The 19,557-nt window shown below is 58.5% G+C and overlaps 2 protein-coding genes across 2 annotated transcripts in view; both read right to left on the bottom strand.

Moving 5' to 3' along the window:
* Positions 1-19,557, bottom strand: part of SNED1 (sushi, nidogen and EGF like domains 1) — a 537,305-nt gene that overhangs the window by 352,282 nt on the left and 165,466 nt on the right. The gene's annotated exons all lie outside the window — the stretch shown is intronic.
* The window catches only part of FARP2 (FERM, ARH/RhoGEF and pleckstrin domain protein 2), a 58,959-nt gene that overhangs the window by 31,965 nt on the left and 7,437 nt on the right, over positions 1-19,557 (bottom strand). The window contains exons 2-12 of the mRNA XM_056108291.1: positions 16,328-16,432; positions 15,943-15,985; positions 14,395-14,473; positions 10,149-10,246; positions 9,346-9,460; positions 6,904-7,051; positions 5,811-5,906; positions 2,130-2,293; positions 1,821-1,889; positions 1,060-1,105; positions 657-944 (exon numbers count right to left, since the gene is read on the bottom strand). Coding sequence (XP_055964266.1) covers positions 657-944; positions 1,060-1,105; positions 1,821-1,889; positions 2,130-2,293; positions 5,811-5,906; positions 6,904-7,051; positions 9,346-9,460; positions 10,149-10,246; positions 14,395-14,473; positions 15,943-15,985; positions 16,328-16,432 — 1,251 coding nt within the window. The remainder of the gene's footprint in view (positions 1-656; positions 945-1,059; positions 1,106-1,820; positions 1,890-2,129; positions 2,294-5,810; positions 5,907-6,903; positions 7,052-9,345; positions 9,461-10,148; positions 10,247-14,394; positions 14,474-15,942; positions 15,986-16,327; positions 16,433-19,557) is intronic.

Here is a 19,557-nt window from a genome sequence, read left to right as displayed (position 1 = left end):
TGTGGCTGATACAGATCACTGTGCCCTGTGGTATGGCTGACACAGGTCACTGTGTCCTGTGATGTGGGCTGACACAGGTCACCGTGTCCCGTGGTGTGGCTGACACAGGTTGCTGTGTCCTCTCGTGTGGCTGACACAGGTTGCTGTGTTCTCCTATAGTGGGGGTGACAGGCTGCTGTGCTCCCCTGTGTGGGGCTATCTCTGTCACACTGGGCTGGGCACCAGTTCTCAACGTGTGACCCATGTGCGCCTCTCCCTTTGAGGTAGTGGCATCACGTCAACACATGTGAATCTGTTTCCTGCTTCTCACCTCCGACACAATACAAGACTTTCCTGCCATGTTACTAGTTTCCCTGCACAGTGCTTTGCGGGTCATGGAACATCCTGTCCAGTGAGCACAGTGGGGGGGGACAAAGAAAGGGAGGGAAGGGGAAGGAAAGGACGCAGCCAGGCCTGGACTATGCTACGGTGAGAGCTAGTCTGCCTGCACCAACGCACTGGCCACCACAGCCGCAGCCTTAGCCACGGCCTCCACAGCCGGTCACACCTATCTCTAAGGCCAGTGCCCAATCATGCATGGTCACTAAGGCCAGCGACTGGTCACGCATGGTCATTAAGGCCAGTTCTCAGTCACGTGTGGTCACTAAGGCCAGCACCCGGTCAAGTGTGGTCACTAAGGCCAGCGCCCGGTCACGTGTGGTCACTAAGGCCAGCGCCCGGTCACATGTGGTCACTAAGGCCAGCGCCCGGTCACATGTGGTCACTAAGGCCAGTGCCCGGTCACGTGTGGTCACTAAGGCCAGCGCCCGGTCACGTGTGGTCACTAAGGCCAGCGCCCGGTCACGTGTGGTCACTAAGGCCAGCGCCCGGTCACATGTGGTCACTAAGGCCAGTGCCCGGTCACGCATGGTCACTATGGCCAGAGTGCCCTGGTGGGCCTGAGCCTGCACAGACAGTGCCACGTGCTCCGAGCCAGTGGGAAGTCTGACTGTGTGGCCACACACTCACGCCCACTCGCAGGCTGGCCCAGTCCCCCGCCTCCCCACGCTGCAGACTCACCTGCCGGGGCAGCTCCTGGACAGACAGCCGTGTCTTGCTGTGTCTCCTGCAGAGAGAACAAGGCATGAGCCACCATGTGCTTGCCAGGACACGTCTGAGAACTGGGCAGGAGCCTCTGGCCGTGAGGGAAAGTGCCCGCCGGCCAGAGACCGGGGAGGCTCCAACACACACCTGGGATGTGCTCAGGCTGGGTCTGACCCCGGGCGCCACAGGGTCTGCAGTCGGGCGGGGTGGCCCTGGCGTCTGCCCTGCAGCGCCCGCCAGCATTGCCAGGGGCCCTTGGCCCCGAGCAGGCTGGGCGACCCCCACTCGCCACCAAAGGAAAACCACAAAGTGCTAAAAACTGCTTGTGCGGCCAGAGAGATAGCACAGGGGCAAGGGGCTTGCTCTGCGCGGTCAACCAGCCCTGGTTCGAGCTCGTAACTGTGTATGGTCTACTCCTGAGCACCACCAGGAGTGGCCCCAAACCCAGCCCCCTCAGAGAGAGAAAGAGAGAGAGAGAGAGAGAGAGAGAGAGAGAAAGACTTTAACTCATGGAAGGTTCAAGAGTTAAAACCTCGACTCTCCAAACACTCCGTGGGGGCTGGAGCTGTAACAGCGCTGGGCGCTTGCCCGCACATGTCTGACCCCCGGCTTCCATCCCAGGACCCCTGTGGGCCCCTGAATCTGCCAGGAGAGAGCCCTGAGCATCGACAGCTGTGGCCCCCAAACCAAACGAAATCCCCAGACACAAACTGTACCCAAGCTCTCACCCGTCTCACCTTTCGTAGGGAACTCTCTTCACCCCACCGTCTCTCACGTAGTCGACCAACTGCTTCTGAGTCCGCCCACTGCGCAAAGATTCAGTGTTAAAAGTGAGAGCAATTCAGAGTTTCACTACTTTACAATTAAAGACAAAGTCAGACCCGCCCGTCTTCTCTCATAAACTCTTACAAACATTCAAGTCCTTCATCTGCAGTGGCTGGTCACCTGTGGCTGCCACAAAGCCCGTTTCCTACGGCTGCCATGTGACTCGGGACCCTCGAGCTGTCCCGGCCTGGACCCGAGCATCCCGGCTACGAGGTCCTCACCTGTATCTGAAGGAGGAGCCTCTGCCGAAGAAGGCGGTTTTCGCTCTGGGCTTGGGCTGGTCGAGCAGCCGGAAGAAGGTGTGATACTCCACACAGATCTTCCAGAAGTTCTTACACTCGTCTCTGCTCCCCATCAGGAACTCCAGTGTGTCCTGGTGCGGCCCCTGGAGAGAGAAGACCAACGTCCGTGAGCGACTGGGCAGGGTGTAGGGGCAGTGCAGACCCCGGGGGTCTCCCAGCCAATGCAAGAGACGCATGCCCTGAGTCTGTGGGCTGGGCCCCTGCCACCTCCGGGCAGCCAGCATCCAGCATTACTGTTTCCCGGCCACTGCGTCTAACGGCTGTGTCTCCTCCCCGCCCACATCGTCCACATGCCGTCCACGCCCGGGCTGTTCCTGCACCAGCCGGCTGGGCTAGAGGGCGTGGGGGCCTTGAGGGCATGTGGGCTCCAGGCAGAGTACTCCTCCCACCGCAATCCCCGAGGCAAGCTACCAAGAGTATCCCGCCCGCATGGCAAACTCCCTGTGAGGTACTTGATATGCCAAAAACAGTAACAGCAAAGTCTCACAATGGAGACGTCCCTGGTGCCCGCTCGAGCAAATCGATGAACAACGGGAGGACAGTGCTACAGTGGCGTGCAGTGCTATGTTGTTTGTTCACAAAATGGTAGGTGGAATCATCAAAAAATAATTCAATAAAGGGAAGTCTGTGAAGACTGTGGCATCTTACAATGGGGTTCTTAAAGCCACTGTCTGAGGACTTACTGGCCAGCTGTTGCTGGTTAAACCTCCTGTGTTGCTGTTTTTATTTACTGAACTCAGCTGGCGTCTATGCTACTTTCCTGCTAATCTGCTGTGCTCCTTCTGGGCGTGAGCGTGGGAATCTGCAGGCAGCTGCTCCCAGAACTCCAGGCTCTGCAGAACTGGACGGTTCTCGGCGTGGGGCCCTCGAGCTTTTGGCTTGAAGACTGGTGAGTCCCATCGGCTTGGATCTCCAGTGAGACCGGTTGTAAGGCTGGACACTTAGATGGCTATGGCTGCCCGTCCTACTCCGGGAAGACCCCCGAGCTTCCAGCCTGAAGCCCCGTGTGCCTGGGAATCCCACGGCCTTGCTGTCTCTGTAGACACACGTGTGAGGCTGTGCAGTTTGGCTGTTTGTATGACGGTGGCTGTGGGGCATGGGAGAGAGCCTCACTGGCGTGGCACCTCTTCTGTGATCAGTTGTGAAGTGGTGAAGCATGACCGTTTACATGACAGCAACTATGGGATGTGGGCCAAAATCTGTTTATTTCTGTTTTGTGTCTGGGCCACACCCAGTGCTGCTCAGGGGTCCTTCCTGCCTCTGGGGGACCAGACGGGATGCTGGGGATTGAACCCGGGTCAGCACCTGCAAGGCAAATCAATGCCTCAACTACCTCTGGCCCCCAAGTCCATTCTTTTAATGAAAATATTTTTGGTTTGTGTGTTGGGCCACACTGAGCATCACTGAGGTATGACCCAAAAAAGAAAGAAAACATGTAATTTTAATTTTGCTTTGTTTTTATACTGTTATTATTAAAATGGCCATTAAGGTTTTCTTTGGTTACCATTTAACTTCTATGTATTGTTCTGTAAATTCTCATTCTTTTTGTGTACTTAAATTTTATGTATGCATGTATGTATGTATTAAGGCTTACCCTTAATATTTGTTGAAGCAAGAGTACAAATGTATGTTAAATTCTAATTGTTTGACAACTAAGTGAGTTGAACCCTGTACTCTCTAGGCCCTGGGAATTTTTAAATCTTAAACACTTCGTGTGTGTGTGTGTGTGTGTGTGTGTGTGTCTTTTTGCTATGTTTTTCTCCTTCCCTGTTCCCCCCTTTTTCTGTATTGGTGGAGTTTAGGGGGAATTATTTTTATTTTTCTCATTCCATTATTGGGCTGAAGCGATAACACAGCGGTAGGGCATTTGCTTTGCAAGCGGCTGGCCCGACTGAGCCGGATTCGATTCCTCTGCCCCTCTCGGAGAGCTCTCTTGGACAGTCCCACAAGCTACCGAGAGTTTCTCCTCTGCACGGCAAAGCCTGGCAAGCTACCCGTGAAATATTCGATATGCCAAACACGGTACAACAAGTCTCAAAATGGAGACGTTACTGGGCCTGCTCGAGAAAATCGATGAACAATGGGAGGACAGTGCTACAGTGAGTGGACAGTGTTGGGCCACGCCTGGTGATGCTCAGAGCTGACTCTGGCTCTGTGCTCAGGGAGCCACAGGAGTGCTGGGGATTGGACCAGACCGACAGCTGTACTCTCTGGCTCCTTCATTACAGTTTCAAAAAATAATCTAGATGTTGCCCCCTCCCTCGTCGATCCTCCAGCCCCTCACGTGGCCTGTTTCCTACTGGAGTCCAGCTCTCAGGCTTTGGCTTCACTGTCGCTGAGCGTCCGTTACTCCCCCCATTGTGTTTCTCTGCACCCTGCAGATGAGGTCATCGGTGTCGCTCTCTCCCTCTGACTCATTTCACTCCGCACGGTACGCCCCAGGACCCCCAGGAGGCGGCCAATGCCATGACTTTCTCCTCCCTTAGAGCCGAGCAGTATTCCATGTGTATGCGGACCACAGTCTCTTTCTCCTGCATCTACTCTTGGCCGCTTGGGTTCTCTCCAGATCTTGGCTACTGTGGGTGGTGCTGCCAGGAACATCAGGGTGCAGACGCCTCTTCTCTCTTCCTTGTGCGCTGGGGCCTCCCTCTCCTGTCTTGAGGCTGTCTCGGGGCTATGCCTGGCGGTCCTCAGTGGAGTCTGGGCCTGCCACAGGCCACGCGGGCACAGCGCCAGCCGGGCCGGCCTGGACCGGGACTGACAGTCCTTGAGGAAGCATCTGTGACACCTGTGCTCCAGGCCTGGTGGACAGCCACGGTTTCCCCAGCAGCAGAGAGCAGGACCACGGTGGGTCCCTCCATAGCGAATGCCCCACTTGACTGAGGTGACACTGGGACCACACCGGAGTGTGGCCGAGCCTGAGAGGCACCCTCTCGGCCGCCCCTGCAGAGCCTGGCAGCAGACACGGCCCACACGGAAAGAGGTGGCCTCAGTTTCCCCACCAGCTGCTGGGAGCACGCCCATTTTTGAGTAGCCCAACCTACATTTCTGACTTCCAGGGAATTCCTGGGCTCTTTCTGATAAGCAGGAAGTCAACTGTCCATCACGAAACTTTTCTCCAAAGCTTCAATGAAGAGCTAGATAACTGAGGCTAAGATAATGGCAGTATCTAAGGCGAATGGCAGACAGCCACCTCTCTGATCCTTGCATTCTCTGAAACATTCTTGCCCGTCCCTAAGAAATGCAAAGAGCCCAATTTTCGTCTAAAAGGGCCCCACAAAAAACCCGGATTGTTAACTTCCGGCAATTTCTGTAACACAAAGACCCAGTTTTCCCATAAAAAACCCATAAAAGGAGCCACAGATAACAGTCCAGTACTGAGTTTCTCCCCCCAAGGGGAGTTCCTTTTCCTCTTTTCCTTTCCACTAAACTTTTTTACTTTTCAATTCTGAGTCTGAGCATCTCTGTTTCTTGAGAATATTAAAAACTTGGAAACGGTGGACGGGTGGAGACCACCCGCTCCTGAGTCAACACCCCCGTGTCCCCTGCCCCGCAGTCCTGCACTTTCCTGAGGTTTCGTGTGCTCATGGGGCTACGTACGTGGGCCTCGGGGTGGAGTTTGATGAGAAACCGCTTCCTCTTGAAGCTCAGTTTGCGGACCTTGGACCAGTTGAAAGTGTTGATTTTGGTTGTGCTCTGAAAACAAAGAGAGGGACAAGCTGAGTGACACCTGTGATGCAGAGACACACACACACTTCTCTCGAGGCACAAGCTGAGGAGGAAACTTCTGCTGCGCTGTGGGCACACACCCACGTGAGGGGCCAACGAGTCGACTGGGCCAAGTGCCTGGGCCACTGGAGATCACAAAACAGACCACACTCACAAGCACACAAGCACTCTCTCACACACACAGTCCACACACACACACACACACACACACACACACCAGAGTCACATGTCCCAGAGACACCCCCCCCCACACACGCTGAGTTACATGTCCCAGACACACCACCCACCTACTCAGTCACACGTCCCAGAAATACATATATATACACGCACACAGTCACACATTCCAGAAACACCCGCAGCGCAGTCTCCACCCTGGAGACCCCTGCACAGCAGGACAGAGCATGGCACGCGTGTTGCTGTTCACAGTCTGCTGTGTGGACATGCCATCTCTTCCTGTCCCCCTGAGGACTGGTCAGTGTCTGACTGTGGTCACTGCCGAGGCCAGCAGCAGACACTTCAGGGGACTCTGGCGCAGGTGGTGTCTGGCCCCTCCCGAGGTGCTGCCCCCCAGGGTTGACTGGACCCCCACCTCCCTGGACACAGCACCTCCTCGAGGCCCTCTGTCCTTGGGAGTGCCCGGTGCCATGTGCTGAGAGTCCTCATCTTCCCTGGCTGGGGAACTGGCAGCCGCTACACAGAACCCGTGCCAAGACCTGCCCTGCTGACCCTGTCCAGTGGGCTGCGGGCAGGGTGACTGGGCTGGCGGGAGAGGGCCACATGCTCCAGAGAGGAGGAGGAGCCCCTCCCCCACCCAGAGGCACAGGCGTGCTGCCAGCCCAGGGGTTCCGAGGTCAGCGGCCGTGGGTGGCTGGGGGTGCTGCCTCGGATGGACACCGAGTGCTGGCTGCATCAGGTGGTCAGCTCTGGGCGCTGAGCCTGGCGCCCTGGGCTCCGCGTCACCTACCTGGAACACCAGGACCCCCATGTGGGACACGGCGAGGCTGATCCTGGCACCCTCCCGGTCGGCGGCGGGGTGCAGCCTCACACCATACAGCTCCAGCTTGCGGGCGATCTCTAGCACCTGGAAGTCGGACTCGGCCGGCGTCTGGCCCCTGCGGTGAGTGAGGGCAGCGTGCTCACACCCTCCCACCCATGTGACCGTCGGCCCACCTACAGCCGCGTCTGCAGGGCAGGCGGCCGGGACAGAACCGCTGCTCCCAAAACTCCTGAAAGCTCCGCTCAGAGGTGGGAGCGTGTGTCCTCCCTCTCGGGACGCGCAGGCTGACAAACGCCAAGCTGCCCAGCGGCCCACCCAGGGAGTCTGTCCAGGGTGCTGGCCGGCCACAGCACTGGCCCTGGGTTTCACGCAGACCCATGGAGTGTCTGAGGGAGGCGGGGCACAGTGGGAAGGGCATGGAGCCGGCACCGGGGCCTGGCGGTGGCCTCTCAGAGCACCGAGTGACGGACGGGGTGGGACAAGGGGCTGTGGGGCAAGCCCGGCCTCCGGGACGCTCTCGGATGGGGTTTCCAGAACGCAGAGCTCGGCCCAAGTCTTAGAGGCCGAACCGGCGGCAGCACCAGGGGGCTTGGCGTGCACCAGTCCCCACTGCCCCAGGGGCGTCGTCCTCGGGAGAACACCTGGCGGGTCTGCAGGAAACCTCCTGTGACCCCTGCCTGGGTCCAACACGTGCCCTTTATTTATTTTTTCATTTTTTGCTTCTTGGGTCACACCCGGCGATGCTCAGGGGTTCCTCCTGGCTCTGCACTCAGGAATGACCCCTGGTGCTACTCGGGGACCATATGGGATGATGGGAATCAAACCCGGGTTGGCCGCGTGCAAGGCAAACGCCCTCCTTGCTGGACACATGCCCTTTAATGCCCACCCAGTGGGTGGTTACCCAGGAGGGCTGCAGGGTGCTGGGGGGCGGGGTCTGGGGGCTCCCCCCAGTCTGGCGCTGAGACGGGCAGAGGAGCTCAGCTGCCGTGTGGCTCAGCTTTGCCGGCGGCAGCAGGTCCAGAGGCTCAAAGCTCCCTCAGAAGGAAAATCAAGACAATCACCCCAGACGGGAGCACTGAGCTGGGAGTCAGCCCTGAGCACCAGCGGTCATGGTCCCACCCAACCCCACAGAGGCAGTCAGGTGCAGGGGTGCAAGGAGCGAGACCCTTGGGCCCACACGGCGCTGGCTGAGGCAGGGTCACTGCGGGTGGGATGGGCGGACTGTGCTCTTCTCTCCTCCTTCCTTCCCTCCCTCTCAGGCTCAGCTGCTGGCCTCTCCCTCGTGCCCTGGCCAGCGCCTCAGGCCTCCTGGCAGGCTGGGCATAACTGGGCCGGACACTTCACAGGCAGCCCCTTCCTGCGTCCACTCTGCTCTGGCACCCGGGGCCTGCGGCCTTAGGGGCAGGCATGTCACTTGGGCTGGCACTGGGCAGGGCCTCTCCGTGTGGCTGGCCAGTAGTCTGGGCCATTCTTCCTTCTGACTGGCCAGTATCAAGCGAGGCTTGAAGAGGCCAAACCAAGGGCCCCGGGAGACAGCAGCGTCCATGGGCCCCGGGAGACAGAAGTGTCCACTGTGCTGAGCCCAGCTCTGAGACTGGCCCCACGGGCAGCCCGAGTGCTGAGCTCTGGCCCCAGGGGCGCAGGCTGCAGTGTGGAGGGACTGTGGAGGGACTTGGCCCAGAGGCTGCAGGACGCCATGGCCCAGACCCAGCTGCGCACCAGCACCAGGAGCTGGGCACCCGCTGCCGTCCAGTTGCTGTGTGCTGGGGGGAGGGGCATGCTCAGGGTGACTCTTGGCCATCAGGGCCATGGTCAGTGCGAGGCTCGGGAACATGGAGCCCTGGGGGGCTACTGCACTAGGACACCCCCGGGGGGCATTAGTGCCCAGCAGCTGTGAGGGGCTGCCAGGACTCAGTCCCTGAACTCTCCTGGCCCCCTTGGCTCTCTGACCCAGGGCCAGGACTTGTGAACACCCTCCCCAGCGCTCCGTTGTTTCTGGAATGTTCCCTGCTGTGAGGCTCATTCCTCAAAGCTCTCTCTCCTTCTCCCTCCACACAGCTGCACAGAGCAGACCCAAGGCCCAGCAAGGACCGCCTCTGCACACGTGTGAACAAGAGTGCGCTGTGCGACTGTGCCTATGTGAGAACACGTGTATACATGTATCTGTGCACGAGTGTCTATGCATGAGTGTGTCTGTGCACGAGTGTGAGACTGTGCATGGGTGTGTGATATGCATATGTGGCTGCAGGTGTGACTGCACAAGTATGTGACTTGCCTGAGTGTGTAACCATGCATGTGTGTGACTATGCATGTGTGTGTGTGTGTTGGTCACTTTAGTGTAGGAGTTTGTTCACACTTGCTGCATTGCCACTGCTGCAGTGATTTGCGTCAGGCCTCTGACTAACTCACATGTGCTTCCGATGGAATTCCAGAACCTTCTCCAGAGAGCGTTCCTGGCTGGGCAGGTACTGGTGGCCTTTGAGGTGTTCTCGATCCAGGGTTTCATCATAATCGCCAATTTCGGCTGTTTTTAAATAAAGCAACACACATTTGCAGATGTGAACATATATGCACCGAGAGTAGAGAAAGAGCCTAAATCTGGTCAAATAATGGCCCTGCCACAGAGGCAGGGTGGGATGGGGGGTGGGGGGTGGGAGGGATACTGGGATCAGTGGTGGTAGAGAATGGGCACTGGTGGAGGGATGGGTATTTGATCATTGTATAACTGAAACCCAAGCATGAAAGTTTGTAAGTCTACAACTGTACCTCATGGTGTATCACTAATAAAAATTAAAAAAAAAAAAGACTCTCCTTGTAGGGGGCCTTTGGTTTGATGTCAGGGCCACCCCTGGTACTGTGGGGTGGCTCCTGGCCGTCTGTCTCCCACTGAACAAGAGTCCGTGCGGGTTTGGGGGCCACACCCTGCAGTGCTCAGGGCTGACTCCCACCTCTGCACTCAGGAATCACTCCTGGTGGGCTTTGGGGACCCTCTGGGATGCCAGGGATCGAACCTGGGCCGGCCGCATGCAAGGCAGGAGCCCTTTCCTCCCGGGGTGGGCCTGCAGTGTGTGAGGACTACGAAGCTGGACCCTGAAGCCATCTGCCACACCAGTGGCCGAGGGGATGGTCCCTTCCCGGGGCCTCACTGCCCAGTAGGGCACAGGGTCGATGTAGGTGGACACGGATCAGGATGCACTCCCCCCAGGACTGACCCTGCAGGAGATGGGCGGTCAGCAGTGCGGCGGTGGTGTCCGCACACGTCAGACGGCCCTCCAGGAGGTCTCGCTTCAGCTGCAAGGCAAACAAGTACCTGCAAGGAAGCAGAAGAGCTCGGACATCAGCCAGGCACCAGCACTTCCCCCAGAAACAAACTGCAGGGCTCAGGAGGCAGCGGGAGTCAGAGAGGGCACGGCGAGGGCAGGGCAGCAGCAGGCTGCCTCACAGAGGGCCACGGGAGCACCCGCAGAGGGGACAGAGGCCACGGGAGCACCCGCAGAGGGGACAGAGGCCACGGGAGCACCCGCAGAGGGGACAGAGGCCACGGGAGCACCCGCAGAGGGGACAGAGACCACGGGAGCACCCGCAGAGGGGACAGAGGCCACGGGAGCACCCGCAGAGGGGACAGAGGCCACGGGAGCACCCGCAGAGGGGACAGAGGCCACGGGAGCACCCACAGTGAATAGGCCCCGCAGACGAGCACTGGGAAGAGGCTCTCCCAGAGCACCATCTCCCACAGAGTAGCACAGTCCGCGGCTGGGCCTTCTGGGGAAAGTCCTCCCTCGTGTTCCACAGACAAACACGCCGGCCACCGAGTGTGGAATAACAGAAGTGCTCAATTAAGGTCCGGCTTAAGCTGCTGCCAGATGTTCTTAAATGTTCAAATATTTGGTCTTGGCTAGAGTCTGCTCACGGGCACTCCCGAACGTCCCCTTGGAGGGCACACCAGGAGGGGAGACGCCGACGGGTCACTTATCCCATCAGCAGGAACAGGAACCACTGAACCCAGATTCACTATGCCTCTGTCAGCACCCTCTGATCTCTGAGGTTAAGTGAGCACAGGGCTGGAGAGCACAGTGGGCAGGGCGCTTCTTGGGTTTGGTCCCCCGAGCCCGCCAGGAGTGATCCTTGAGCACAGACCCAGGAGTAAACCCTGAGCACCACGAGGTATGGCCTGAGAGCCGCCCAAAAACCAAAACACCTTGACTGCAGACGAGCAGGTGGACACAGATGCACCCCCACCCACCCCCTCAGGACTGCCAAGCCTCTCTAGCCAGAAGCGTGGACAAGGTGTGTGCCGGCCACGTGGCCACGCCAGGGAGGTGATGCCCATCAAGGCGCCAAGGAACGAAGCATGCCGAGACGCAGGGAGAAGCCCGCGTCACGCTCAGGCACACGTGGGCAGGAACCCGCCATGGCCCCACACGAGGCCTTACTGCCTCTGAACGAACAGGCATCCCCCACGGCAAGGGGTGGCTGGGCGGGGTGGCAGGGACCCTCTGGACGGAGAGTTTCCTTCTTTGATCGTGACTGTCTGGCCATGAACTCTGAGGGCCTGGGCACCTGCGGGTGTGGATGCGGGGACCACGGCACACCAGGCTGGGCACCTTGCCCAGGGCTCACCGCGCAGGCTGCCCATTTCCCAGTGGCTGCGTCCACACCTGGCTCTGCCTCCCTGCTGGGGCCCACCCTGCTCTGTGACTGACCGTGAGGTGACCTCCACAGGCACCAGCTTCAGTGTGGGAGCCCAGGAGGCCGCGTGACTCATCACCACAGCGTCACCCATCTGACAGCTCGGGAGCTGACCGCCGTATGGGAGACACGGTGAAGCCTCCAGATGGAGGAGGCTTCTGTCCACGGCCTGTCCTGCTCCGTGAGGGCCCCTTTCAGCCCTCCTCTCAATCTCCCTCTCAGTCCCCCTCAGACCCACTCTGTCCCATCTTAGTCCCCCTCAGACCCACTCTGTCCCATCTCAGTCCCTGTCAGTCTCCCTCAGTCTCCCTCTCAGTCCCTTTCAGTCCCCCTCTCAGTACCTTTCAGTCTCCCTCTCAGTCCCCCTCATCGAAGTCTCATTCCCTCTCAGTCTCTCTCTCAGTCCCCCTCAGTCCCTCTCAGTTCCACTCCCAGTTCCTCTCAGTCTCCTTCTCGGTTTCCCTCTCAGTCCCCCTTGGTCTCTCTCTCAGTTCCTCTCAGTCCTCCTCTCAGTCCCTCTCAGTCCCCCTCAGTCCCTTTCAGTCCCCCTCAGTTCCTTTCAGTCTCCCTCTTAGTCCCTCTCAGTCCCTTTCAGTCTCCCTCTCAGTCCCCCTCAGTCTCCCTCTCAGTCCCCCTCAATCCCACTCTCAGTCTCCCTCAGTTCCCCTCAGTCTCCCTCTCAGTCCCCCTCAATCCCACTCTCAGTCTCCCTCAGTTCCCCTTTGATTCCCTCTCAGTTCCCCTCAGTCTACCTCTCAGTCCTTTTCAGTCTCCCTCTCAGTACCTCTCAGTTTCCACCTCAGTCCCACTCTCAGTCTCCCTCTCATTCCCTCTCAGTCCCCCTCAGTCCCTTTAGTCTCCCTCTCAGTCCTCTCAGTCCCCCTCAGTCCCACTCTCAGTCTCCCTCATTTCCCCTTAGTTTCCCTCTCATTCCCTCTCAGTCTCCCTCTCAGTCCCTTTCAGTCTCTCTCTCAGTCCCACTCAGTCTCCCTCTCAGTCCCACTCAGTCTCCCTCTCAGTACCTCTCAGTCTCCCCCTCAGTCCCACTCTCAGTTCCTCTCAGTTCCACTCGCAGTCCCTCAGTCTCCCTCTCGGTCCCCCTCAGTCCCTTTTAGTCTCCCTCTCAGTCCCTCTCAGTCCCCCTTAGTCTCCCTTTCAGTCCCCCTCTCAGTTCCTATCAGTCCTCCTCAGTCCCTTTCAGTCTCCCTCTCAGTCCCTCTCAGCCCCCCTTAGTCTCCCTTTCAGTCCCCCTCTCAGTTCCTATCAGTCCTCCTCAGTCCCTTTCAGTCACCCTCTCAGTCCCTTTCAGTCTCCCTCTCAGTCTCCCCATCAGTCCCTCTCAGTCTCCCTCAGTTCCACTCTCAGTCCCTCTCGGTCTCCCTCAGTCTCACTCTCAGTCCCTCAGTCCCCCTCAGTCCCTTTCAGTCTCCCTCTCGGTCCCCCTCAGTCCCCCTCAGTCTCTCTCTCTCAGTCCTCCTCTCAGCCCCTCTCAGTCCCCCTCAGTGCCTTTCAGGATCCCTCTCAGTCCCTCTCAGTCCCCCTCAGTCCCACTTTCAGTCCCTCTCAGTCCCCCTCTTAGTCTTCCTCTCAGTCTCTCTCAGTCTCCCTCTCAGTCTCTCTCAGTCTCCCTCTCAGTCTCTCTCAGTCTCCCTCTCAGTCCCCCTCAGTCTCCCTCTCAGTTCCTCTCAATCTCCCTCTCAGTCCTTCTCAGTCCCCCTCAGTCCCTTTCAGTCTCCCTCTCAGTCCTTTTCAGTCTCCCTCTCAGTCCCTCTCAGTCCCCCTCAGTCCCTCTCAGTCTCCCTCTCAGTCCCCCTCAGTCTCCCTCTCAGTCCCTTTCAGTCTCCCTCTCAGTCCCTTTCAGTCTCCCTCTCAGTCCCCCTCAGTCCTACTCTTGGTCCCTCTCAGCCTCCCTCAGTCCCACTCTCAGTCTCCCTCTCAGTCCCCATCTCAGTCTTCTCCCCCTCGGGCCCTCTCAATCTTCCTCTCAGTTCCACTCAGTCCCTCTCAGTCTCCCTCAGTCCCACTCTCAGTCCTTCTCAGTCTCCCTCAGTCCCACTCTTAGTCTCCCTCTCAGTCACCCTCCCAGTCTCCCTCTCAGTCTCCCCCAATCTCCCTCTCAGTCTCCCTCAGTCCCCCTCAGTCTCCCTCTCAGTCCCTCTCAGTTCCTCTCAGTCCTTCTCAGTCCCCCTCTTAGTCTCCCTCTCAGTCACCCTCCCAGTCTCCCTCTCAGTCTCCCCCAATCTCCCTCTCAGTCTCCCTCAGTCCCCCTCAGTCTCCCTCTCAGTCCCTCTCAGTTCCTCTCAGTCCTTCTCAGTCCCCCTCAGTCCCTTTCAGGCGCCCGGGGGTGCACCTTGCTGAGGAGGCAGCTAACCCATGGGGCCGAGGCGTGTGCATCATGCATGGCGGAGGCTGTTTCCAGGCCTCGAGCATGAGTGTGTAGAGCTGTGCCGAGCCGGGTTCTGAGTGCTCCTCACTGGGCCATGGCCGGGGTCCTGCCTGCTGGCTTTGCTGCACCCGTGGACGCCCAGGGGCCACCCTGCCGCTGGGAGATGCTGTGGTGTGGTGCGGGGGCAGAGCTGCCATCCCCCCAGCCCAGGGCTGATTCCTGGCGTCTGAGGGTGCTGGGGGCAGGGCCCGGCCACTCCCGCGGCACACGGGCGCCCGCTTGAGGCTGGCCCGGCCTCGCTCCCCTCGGCCCCCGCACTTCTCATTCTCTTCATCTCCGCTTCTGTCGGGGGGTCACACGGGGGCGCTCGGGGCTGCCCTTACCGGGTGTACTCCTCCTGCAGCTGGCCGGGGTCGGGCGGGAAGAACTTCACCGCCAGGTGGAGCACCGTGTTCCTCGGCCCTGGGAGAGGGAAACGGCAACCTCAGCAACTCAGACACGACCTCACCGACCAAACTCCCGCATACTACAGCGCCGCCCACCAACCCGAGCTCGCACTCTTCAAAGGAGACACTGAACGACATCCCAGGCCTGAGTCTTAAGCGGCTTTCACACATACAACACGTGAAGCTATGAGGCACAGCGAGGACACAACAGGCGAAAGCAACCACTGGCGAGAGCACAGCAGGCGGGGGTTGCCTTGAGTTCGATCCTCGGCACCTGACAGGGCCCCTGAGCACTGCCAGGAGGGAATCCTGAGCACGGCTGGGTGTGGCCCCGAAGTAAACGACAAGAAGAAAAAAACCCACACAAAACTTTTCAATATGTTACTGTCAGTGTTTTAGAATTAAATGTTGATTAATAAGGTTGAGGCAGCCACACTCCTAGCAACATTAATAGTAAATAGGAGCATTTTTTTTTCTTTTTGTGTCACACCCGACGATGCTCAGGGGTTACTCCCGGCTCTGCGCTCAGGAATCACCCCTGGCAGTGCTCAGGGGACCATATGGGATGCTGGGATTCGAACCTGGGTTGGCCACGTGCAAGGCAAACACCCCACCCGCTGTGCTATCGCTCCAGCCCCACACACGGGCATTTTTGAAAGCATTCTATACCGCGGTGGGGCGCTCCCGTCACTCGTGATTCTGAGCTAGGAAACACGACCAGCGTCAAGAACAGGCACCTCGGCTTGTCCCAGTACCCTCGTCCGACGGGTCTGGGAATACAGCCACGAGCGGTTCACCGCAAGGGAAAGAGGAAGAACCCAGCTACGAGCCCGCAAGCCGAGGTGGCTGCGACTTCTGAGCCAGGGTCTGGCCAGGCAAGCCCAGACCGAGGGTCCCGGCCAGCTCCAGGGCAGCACGGCCTCCTGTCTACCGCGCCTGGTAGGCCACTTTCTGGACCGAAGACTGGTCAGTTAATGCTCACACTGTCCCCGGCCCCCCAAACCACCGACCAGATCCCAGCAAGCAGGAAGTTCATTTTCAGAGAGCGCGGGGGATGCCCACCTTAGAGATGGACCAAGGCCACACTAGGGGGACCAGGCGGCCAGGAGGTGACTCGGGAGGGGTGGGGGAGACACCGGCTATCACACACTTTAGGGAAGCCACCTCGGCAGAGAGGCCAGCAGCCGCGCTTACAGCCGCGTGCTCACGCAGAGCCCGGGGTCCTGAGGGGGGGGGGGGCAGCCCGACTGTCCCTGCTGCTGGGCGGAGGGGGAAGGTCAGTGACCGCCCCTCCAGACCCGAGGCAGGTGAGAGGGAACAGAGGGACGAGAACCTGCCCCTCCGGCTGCGAGTCTGCGGCGAAGCCATCCATGCCCCCTGCGCGGCTGCGCGAGGGCCCTCCCGCGTCTGGGGGTCGAAAGCTTCCGGCAGGGCAAGCCCCCTGGCGTCGCAGACACGAGGTTCAAGTTTCCGCAAGGGACTTACTTCGGATCTGTCTCGAGATGGGCTTCGTGGGTTCGAGCCAAATCTAAGGAAAATGGAGGAAAGAACGCGACTCCGTTAATCGCGTCAGGCTGGCGGGACCCCAGGCGGGGTCACGCTGCCCAGGGCTGGAGGGCAGTGCCCGGCAGCCACGATGCTACCATGAGGGTCTTGGTTTCCACACGGCCCCCTGCAGACGCCGAAGTGCCACACCTGGAGGGGGGCACCTCTGTGCGGGCCAGGACGGGCGGCCAGCCGAGCCCTCAGGGCCACGCCCTCCCGGAGGGGCCCAAGACAGGAGCTCCCTGCACACCCGCGGCCCCAGGCCTCCCCGCCCCCCCCCCCCCCCCCCTGCCTCTCGCCTGCCCCACACCCCCAGGCCACACACCCAGTGCGACGGGACATTCTGGAACTCCAGGCCGAAGTAGTCGCTTTCCACCAGGTTCAGACGCGTCCACAGGGCGGTCAGCAGCGCCTGGCCGTGGCTCTTGGGCTGCGGGGAGAGGGAGGAAAGCGGGAGACGCTCAGGACCCTGACGGGAGATGGGCAGCGCCCGAGGGCTGAGGAGAGGCCGCTCGGAAAGAGCCCGGCCCTGCCCAAGGACAGAGGAGGCAGCACGTCTGCGGCCACTGCCCGTCACCAGGGAGAGGGAGCGGCACGGGAGACTGCATGGGCAAAGAGCACAAGGGCCTGGACGTCGCGGCCCGGAGGCCGGCAGTCCTGCGGCAGGCGCTGCAGACATGGAAGCACCCATGTCCACATGCGGGGCCTTCCCTGCGGCCGACAGCAGGCAGCACTGACCAGCAAGCACTGGCTGGCACAGAGGGGAGCGGGGCCTGGGGTGCTGGGCGGCTGAGCCGTGTGCAGGGGCCCGGGCACACCCCACCCCACATGCTCTCCTGAGCTCTCAGCCTCTGGCCCTGAGCCCGGAGCAGCCTGAGCTATGGGCCAAGAGCAGTCGGCCTTAGTTTTCATCACTTTCACTTCCTGTCTATCTCTAGTTCACTGAGTCTGAGGCGAGGTTCTCTCCCCTGCTTTCCTTCCTTTCGCACTCCCCGTCCACGCTGCTGGTCCACACCAGGCCCCGTGAGCCCCTCATCTCACTGCAAGATGGGCCGGATTTCTTTTTAGGGGCGACCCATGCCCACTCCTGACGTGACGTGTGTTCCGTGTGTCGGGTGGTGCCGGGGATCCAGCCCCACACATGCGTGCAGGAACTGTGCTGAGAGCCGCGTTCCTGGACCCATGGACAGAGGCTGACTTGCTGGCCTCGGGGGCAGGAGCCCCTGGCAGCAAACACTCGTGCACAGCACGAAGATCAACGCGGAGAGAGAATCCCGGGAGTTCTGAGGAATAAATGCCTCTGAGGGGACGGGTCATCAAGCAGGCCAGCAGCAGATGCCCACGCGCAGCCCCCACTCACTGGGTGGACCAAGGAAACCCCACGCAGACAGACCCTGACAGGCGCGAGGCAGAGACAGACCCTGAAAGGCGTGAGGCAGAAGCAAAGCCTCACACACAGGGGCAGCCCAGCGGTCACAACAGACTTTTCTAGCCAGCCTCAAGCAAGGAAAGGAGACAGACACAGTACTGACTGATGAGAACGTCCTAGCATGGGTCCTCTGCCCAGCAAGACTGTCGGAGTAGAGGGACGAAAGCACGCATCAGCTGAGGGTGTGTTTGGAATCGAGTCCAGCCCTGCAGGGAGGCTGAAACCAACTCCCCGGAGATACGTGACCTAAAATCCCTTCGTATCAATGATTTTGGTAAATATTAATGCACCAAGGATTCAGCACCATCGACCATATCCACACAATAACCAAACTCATTGAGGTTTCTCGGGAGTTCAAGATGCCGCTCTGCTTAACGTTCATTGATTTAAAGAAGGCCTTTGATTCTGTTGAGACGGAAGCGGTCATTGAAGCCCTAGCCAATCAGGGCATTCAAGCCCAATACATCAGGATCCTCCGTGAGCTGTATTGCGGATTCACTACCAGGATCTCACCATTCTACAAAGAAGTGATCGTTGATGTCAAGAGAGGGGTGCGGCAGGGTGATACCATTTCACCAAAACTCTTCAGTGCCACCCTCGAGAACATCATGCGACGACTGGAATGGGAAGGAATGGGAGTGAAGATAGATGGTCGGCAACTACACCACCTCCGCTTTGCTGATGACATTGTTTTAATAACACCAAACATCAGCCAAGCGGCACAAATGCTGGCCGACTTTGACCGTGAGTGTGGAAAGGTAGGACTACAGCTGAATCTTACGAAGACAATGTTTATGAGAAATAGCCTTGTTCCTGACGCCCCATTCGCTCTCAATAGAACGACCATCTCCGAATGCAACAGCTATGTGTACCTAGGTCGAGAGGTCAACATGACAAATGACCTGGCACCCGAGCTGCGCAGGAGGAAGAGAGCGGCTTGGAACGCCTTCAAGAACGTCGAAGAAATAGCTAAGAGGACAAAGAACCTCCACCTCCGGGCATATCTCTTTGATTCCACTGTTCTTCCTGCATTAACATATGCCTCAGAGACCTGGGCCCTACGCAAACAAGATGAGAACGCCATTCAGGTCTCCCAAAGAAGAATAGAAAGAGCTATGCTTGGAATATCACGTTTCACTCAAATGAGAGAACGAATCCGGAGTTCTGACATCCGTCGACGATCAAGGATCAGGGACGCTGTCTCATTTGCCAAGGTGTCGAAAATCAGATGGGCTGGTCACGTAATGAGATTTAAAGACGACCGCTGGACTAGAGCTGTTACCGACTGGATTCCACGGGATGTCAAAAGACCGCGTGGCCGCCCACCTTCCAGATGGTCAGACTTCTTCGTCAAGGTCATGAACGATCGGTTTGAGGCCCTCCATGTTCCCGGAGCGAAGAGATGCCATTGGGCTACACTAGCACGCGACAGGGACAAATGGAGACGTTACTGGCGCCCGCTCGAGCAAATCGACGACTAACGGGAAGTTAAGTGATTAAGTGATAAGTGATTAATGCACCGACTCCTGGATAAAACAACACACAGTCGCAGGAGAGATCAGGAAACAAAATTCAACCTTTTGTTGCTTCCGGGAAACAGACCTAAACTTTCACGATAACTTTCATGGGCTCAGAGCGAATGAGAGACAATCACACAGCCAATGACAGACACAAAATACACTGGGACAGCCACGCTTGTTTCAAAGCAAAAGAGCACTCAAGCTAAAGACGACAATGAAGATGGGGAAGGACAAGTCCTGCTGGCACCAAATGATGGGGTAGCATGGAGTCCATAAAGCAAAGCCAAGAGGCGAGAAAGTCCACAGTGGGAGTCAGCGGTGGAACTTCAATAGACTCATCTCCACCCAATGCCCTCTATTCACTCTTGTCACTGGACAGATTGACGAGGCAAAGCATCAGTAAAGAAGTGCCCAAAATGGGAAGCTGCAAGAACTGGGTCTAAGAGACACATTCAGGACCCTCCACCCCCAAAGCCTGAACATACATTCTCCACAGCACACGGGACATTCTCCCAGGTAGTTTACGTGCTGGGACAAAACTCAAACATCCACAAAAATAGTAATCACACCAGTCATCTTCTCAGACCTCAAAGCAAAAAAAAAAAA

The sequence above is a fragment of the Sorex fumeus genome, unplaced genomic scaffold (assembly GCF_029834395.1).
Source record: "Sorex fumeus unplaced genomic scaffold, SorFum_2.1 ptg000207l, whole genome shotgun sequence".
NCBI classification, from domain to species: Eukaryota; Metazoa; Chordata; class Mammalia; order Eulipotyphla; family Soricidae; genus Sorex; species Sorex fumeus.
Note: the sequence above shows the minus strand (reverse complement) of the source record. Positions and strands in the feature narration are given on the sequence as shown.